Source organism: Dendronephthya gigantea, unplaced genomic scaffold, assembly GCF_004324835.1.
Source record: "Dendronephthya gigantea isolate DGI-Jeju-01 unplaced genomic scaffold, DenGig_1.0 000060F, whole genome shotgun sequence".
Classification (NCBI taxonomy): Eukaryota; Metazoa; Cnidaria; class Anthozoa; order Malacalcyonacea; family Nephtheidae; genus Dendronephthya; species Dendronephthya gigantea.
The window spans coordinates 1,009,875-1,016,530 of record NW_021163070.1 but is presented as its reverse complement, the minus strand read 5'-3'; the positions used below and the strand labels follow the sequence as shown (position 1 = coordinate 1,016,530).

General features: G+C 39.3%; 2 protein-coding genes across 2 annotated transcripts; both read right to left on the bottom strand.

Moving 5' to 3' along the window:
• Window positions 1-411: 411 nt before the first annotated feature.
• On the bottom strand, window positions 412-1,356 carry LOC114530158. The gene has a single exon (XM_028551739.1). The coding sequence runs from the start codon at window positions 1,354-1,356 to the stop codon at window positions 412-414; it is 945 nt and encodes a 314-aa protein (XP_028407540.1).
• Window positions 1,357-2,091: 735 nt separating this feature from the next.
• Window positions 2,092-3,306, bottom strand: LOC114530118. The gene is made up of 2 exons (XM_028551706.1): window positions 3,050-3,306; window positions 2,092-2,317 (listed from the first exon to the last, which is right to left on the bottom strand). Exons 1-2 carry the CDS (start codon window positions 3,304-3,306, stop codon window positions 2,092-2,094), a joined length of 483 nt encoding a protein of 160 aa, XP_028407507.1.
• Window positions 3,307-6,656: the final 3,350 nt, after the last annotated feature.

Below are 6,656 nucleotides of genomic sequence, written 5' to 3'. Positions count from 1 at the left end.
CTCGCGTTGCAAAGAAATCTGAGGACCCAGGCAGTAACACGTATAGTTCTCCAATAATTCGACCTCGAGAGCAACAAATCAAACGCGTCAGGATTCTTCTCTTTTGCCACAAAGACGCTTTCTGTCAACGGTTTCTGTTCTTCTTCAACGAATTTATTACGTTCCATTTTCGGCTGTTCTGGCCATTTTGTCTCGTCGGTCAACCACTTTGGACCTTCGTACCAATCAGCGTTCTCCAACTTGTCGATTGATGCACCGCGGCTTCCTAAATCCGCTAGATTATCCTCTGATGGACAGTACTTCCAGTCAATACCGACTTCCTCTGTAATGGCGGCAATCTTTCGTGTTCGATTGGAAACGAAAACCTTCCAAGGCTTATCCGGACTTTTAATCCAAAATAACGCCACTAGACTATCCATCCACACTGTAATCGATGCGATTGGTAAACTTCGTAATGCATCCATCAAGTTCTTGGCCATGTTGGCCACCATTTGCCCACTGACCAACTCTAGCCTTGCAATCGATGTGTTGCGTTTCGCAATTCTCGACACACATTCCTTTCACGATGCCACTGGAATGTTCGATTACAGCTATCGTAACGGCTGAACAGGCCGTGAAACTGGCGTCTGCAAACAGATGAAGGTGAATTGCCTTCACCTTTCTTACACTCCGAGCAATGCTTCGAGGAATCCTCACATTTCTGAGTTGTCGTCGCCATTTCAACCAATCTTTCGCTATGATACTCGAAACCTCTCCATTCCATCCAACCTTCTCGTCACATGCCTCTCTGTAGATTCGTTTCCCTTCGACCATGACTGGGGATATGATACCCAAGGGGTCATACACACTGCTCAATTCCTTTAGAATCTGCCTTTTTGTAACTGGTTCTTCCACGTTGGCTGGTGCTATCGGAATCTCTAACGTGTCAGCTCGCTTGTCCCAATTGTGTCCAAGAAATTTCGTAGGATTTTTCTCTTGGTCTAACGATTGTATATTCGATTCCCATTTATGAACAGGGAACTTAGCTGCTTCTAGGATCTCAGTTGCTTCTTGTTTGAACTGTACTAACTCCTCAGCGCTGCTTCCTGCCTTCATAAGATTGTCCACATAAGTATTCTGCTTTAATGCCTCCACAGTCTCAGGGAATTCCGCTGTGTAACAATCAAAATGATGTTCCAATGTTGCTCCGAGCATGAAAGGACTCGCCTCCACCCCAAACGGTACGCGCGTAAATCGCAAATGTTCTATCGTTCCGTTCACGTCAAACAGGAAACAAAATGCGTCTCGATCTTCTTTCTTCAGTCCAACCTGTAGGAACGCCTGCTTCAAATCGCCTGTTAGAAGGTTGGTAGCCATTCTCGCCCGAACAAGTACGTTCCATAGCAATGGTTGTAACGGAGGCCCTGTATACATGCATTCATTTATGCTGTTAGCCAATGGGTGAGGTCTTGCGCTGGCATCAAAGACCATTCTTATCTTAGTAGTAGAAGAGCTCTCTTTAATGACCGGTCTGTGGGGCATGTAGAACACACGCTCGCCCACAGGACTACCATTCGCTTTCTCTATAACTTTGTCTTCCAGCTGTTGCTCTACAATCTTCTCATACTCGCAATTTACTTGCTGATTCCGATTCAACTTTCTCATCACATTATTGAGTCTCTTTCGACTTTGGACTTAATTTGTATTTGATAACTCAGCTGTCGGTATCCAAGGAACGGAAACTTCATATCTTCCATCTGTCTTTCGTACTATATTTTCTCTGAAATCAGCGTACACGGCAGACTGATCTTTCTCCCCTCGATCTTCGACACCCAATACATCTAGCGAGTGTAACTGTTCGTATTCGCTCTGATCACGAACATACATACAACTTGAGTTGTCATAATCTTTTCCACCATGCACCACCCACCCAAAGGTGGTACCTTCGACCACAGGATCCTCTGGTTCACCTTTAATGACTTCTTCTGTCCTGATCTTACAATAGGTTGCATCTCCAAGGATTAGGTGTATAGGATATCTTTCACTTTCAGTACGATAGAAAGTCTTGCCTCTTATGTGTTGATACTTCTGCTTTAGCTCAACAAATGTCGGTCATTTTATGGTTGTAAAATCCGTCATCTCTGCTCCCGCTACCTCAATGTTCTCACTTGTCTTACCGTCCAAGGAATTTATTTTCACCTCAAAAACTGGCATTGATGTTCTCTTCGTTTCATTCACAGTAAGAATATTTCTGGTTTCATGTCGACTGGGAGACAACCTTAACTGCTCAACAGCCTCTTTCGATATAAAGTTCCTTCCTGAACCTGTATCCAGGTAAGCCCAGTACGTTTTCTGTTTAATCTTCAATGGTATGATCGCAGGCAAGGATCTATCTTCTGTAACCGGTGTGTAGCCATTCAGCTTTATATTGTCTCCATGTTGGTCTTTATCTTCCTCTGTCCTGTCACATAGGCTTGTATGATGTTTGGTTCTGCATTTAAAGCACCCTCTGCTATGGCATTTGCTCTCACGATGTCCTGTCCTTCCACAATTGAAGCATAGCCTGTTCTCAACGAAAAACTTTTTCCGCTCTCCAGTAGTTGCGTATGACTTGCACTGGTCACCCCAATGATTCTCTTTACAAAAAAGACACACTGGACTCTTCCTCTTAGAAACACTGTCCCTTTGCTGGGTGTACCAGTGAGGATCTCTCTTCTTACTTTCTTTGTTTGGGATATCAACCATTTTGTTTCGCTTGAGCCATCTCTGAATCGCTGACATTAACTTCTTCATATCCCAATCTTCCCAGTCATCATCCACGAGGACCAAATCCGGTTTCACCTGAGGAAGTTTGTTTAGGGTTGTAACTACAAAACCCTTTAACATAGTGTCCTCTCCCATTGTCTCGAGTGCATCACAGTTCTTACACAATGTCTCGTAAAACTCGTTAACTCTCTCATAGTTTCTTCTCTTCACTTGCTGTAACTGTATAATCTCTTCAATGTGCGCAGCAATTATCAGTTTATCATGTCCGTATTCTGCCTTCAGTCTTTCCCATGCTCTCCTATACCCTTGCTCACCTGGCTTCAGATTAGCAAGTCTTTCGCGTACCTTGGGTTTAACTGACTCTAGCAAATTACCAAATTTCTCTGAGTCAGATATTGACTTGGAATCTATCTGCGCCTTGAACATATTCTCAAATCTGATCCAGTCTCCTGCACTGCCATCAAATGGGGATATCTTCAATTCTGGTAACTTCGAGGTGCTTGTTCTTGCTTCCTTTTCTAATTTCCTTTTCTTCTCTGCTATCTCCAGTTCAGACTTCATTCTCTCTTCCCAGACTTGTTTCTCTTGTTTTAGCATATGACCACGTAGAAGTTGTTCCCTCTCGATCTTTCTCTGAGTTATCTCTTCTTCCTCTCTCATAGATTCTCGTTTTTCCTTTTCTTCTAAAGCCCGTACTAAACTTGCTCCCTTCTTGTTAAATGGCATATATTCTGCTTTTAAATCTCTATTCCATTGCCTTATTGCTCTCACTGACTCACTCCCCGTCTCTATTTTCAACTCCTGTAACTCTGATACCATATCATTTAGTTTATTTTGAATATCTTGTGTTCTCTTACACACCTGTTTTATTTCGTCGAAGTTCTCAGTTTCTACGAGTTCTTGAACGTCTTCCAGGTAGAATTTAAAGGACATTGGCAACAGATTTTTTTATTGCTTATTCTAAACATATTTAATGAGCTGACCATGAATATGCTATTATTCGACCACCAAATATTACTGTTTTCGATTTATACCCATTTTTCTTTACCGGGACTGCGTTTATCAGCCGCCATCTTGGCCCAGATTCACAAAAATTATATATTGCGCAACTTGACCGTCGTGACGTCATCTGCAGGTAAGAGCAAAGCAACAGCACATGTTTATATAGATGAACTTGTTGTCTGGGTGTTAAAGACTTAAAGTCCGAAAGTTTCTTTATTGTAATGGAAACTATTCATAAAAACCTGGTTGATGAAGTTTTACCGTACCAGCATGAGCCAGAAATTGGCGAAAAGTCCCAAAATTTAAGCGAGTATAGCGATTCGGACGTTGATAGTGAATCGCTATCTTCTGACGAAGAACACGACCATATATTCGAAGAACAAAATGCTTGGCGCTTAGAGTCTCTTGATTGGTGCAAGTGTGGCAATTGTAACTTTATGTCGAAAACTATCGAAAGTTTTTGTTGCCATGAGAAGGCATTGGAGTATAATGAGTATGATGCCCTACTTAACGAAGTTGAAACGCTTGGCGAAAAGTGTTTGACAGCGCATAGTGATTTTATTAATAACATGCTCGCTGAAGGAGTTCTAAAGATCGATGTCTGTCGTTATCTTGAAGAAAACTGGCCAGTTGACGACGAAGATTTGGAAAGAACTCATAAGCTGTATCGACTTGTATCGTACCAACGATGTTCTCGCTGGATATTCCAGATTTTAGGCAGAAAGAATCGAAGGCCTTTTCCTGCTTGCGTCTATTTGAAAATACGAGAACAATTTGCATCGCCCGAAGGACTTTACACTCATTTTAAATATTCGAAAACATGTAAAAGGTTAGAATTTTTATCTCACGTTGAAAATTAGAACTTTTTAATGCCAGTTTATATAATTTCAGAAAAATCACGTATTTAATATTTGGAGAATTACAATCTTGAAAATAGTATATCCCTATATATATACTTTACAATGATACCCGCATATAATATAAAAACATTTCTAAATAAATTTTGCCAATCTTGTCAATTGATAAATGTGATTACCAGAAATTTATTCATAAACATAAGCAAAAAAATCCATTTCAATTTGATTGCTTTTATAAATTGCCTTAATTTGCTTAATTTTTGGATGAAACATACCTGGTACTGATATAGAGGCAGAGAAACTAAAATTCTACTATAACATGAACTGTTTCTATCCAAACTGATATAATTCACATTTCGTAGTCAATCAAGACCTATTGATACACTTTTCTTGTTTACATTTACAGTCATGAATGCAAAATTTTTTTATAGCCTTGCAATTGCACTTTTTAGTTGCACATTTCCCTTTGCATACACATTTTGGCCTGTTTAATTCTTGTTCTCTATTTTGAACAGATGAATGAGTATCTTGAGGGACTGCTGGTTTGCTAAACCGGGACTTTCTTCTGGCTACAACCTGTTCTTTCAATGGTCGCTCTGCTCCTGCCAAGTACTTCTCAACTAATGATGGTGGTTCAGGAGGAAGAACTTCATTGGCATGAACTTTGGCTTTTTTCAAAGTAGGAAACTTTGAACGCAATGTAACAACTTCACTCAAAATTGTGTTCACATATTCTGTAACAAGAATTTCAATTAAATTAGCATTTTATCATACTCAACCTGCATGCATGTTGTATGGAATTATATATATGATACTCACCATAGGTTGGTTTTTCTTTGAGTGGTTTGGCAACAGCCTTTTCTCCCTTAAATGCCTTTGGGTAAGCAATACTCCATCTTAGCTCCCCAGCAGCAGTTTTGGCTTGTTTTCTAATGCTTTTCTCGTTGTAGTGTAAATTGGAACAGTATAACCTATCAAAATAATTAATGACACATGGATAAGAGTAAACTATGCATGAGAGCAAACTATTGCTTATGCTGTGCAGGCATCAGGGAGCCAGTCAGAAAAACGTACCTTGCAGTTAGTGAATGATAGGAAAAATATGTGTTTTTGGATGCAAGCAAGTTATCAATGGAGTGTTTTGACTCTAATCCTGATGTCTGATGATACTGTGAAAGCTTACGAATTGCTGCAATTAGGCGGGGCCTGGTCATCATCTCAGTAAGCTTTTTATATGGGGCAGAACCTATAATGTGAAAGCAATATACCATTTATACCATATTTCTTTCTCTTACCACTGACAACACCATGATGAGTGCATATCTATAGACACAACTCCACAAAGTTGGTAAAAACTTATTTGCTCTACCAAACACCAAATGAATTAAGTATCTTAAAATTTCCCCAAACCTGTTTTAAGCCAATCTCTTTCCAATGTTTCGTGAAGACATTTTGTAAACAATTTGTTTTCGGGATGTTCATGTATGTTGACAATATGGTTAAGTAAGCTGAGCCATTTCTCCTCTCTTTCATCAGCATTTGTGCTTGAGTTGCCAACCCAATATATATGGTTAATAATAGACTGCAGTACAAATACAGTAAGATGAGTTAAAATAATGGCATTAAATAATGTTTATAATAATAAGTTTTTTGTATACATGTTGATCTGCCTTTGTAGTGACTTGAAAGTATGAACTTGATTTTAATATTATTAAATATATCCTGTGTATTTAATTGGTCATTGTAACTTACAGCAATCCATGGTTGAATTTTTTGGAATTTTTTCTTTTTGGCAACCTTTGTCAATTTTTTCTTTTCCCCTAAAAATGATTTTGGAACATTATTGCAATAAGGAAATAATTAGAAGGTCTTTCCGTATGGTCTAACTAAAAAAGAGAATCGGTTTTGCACCTTTCGCTACATGCCACACATCATAAGAATGTTCAATCTCTGGCTTTTCATTCGCCATGTAGCTTGCTGTTTGAAGATGTCGATCCGTTACCAACTTTGACACTTTGACATTATTATCTTCTAAACATTTTAATTGGTGTT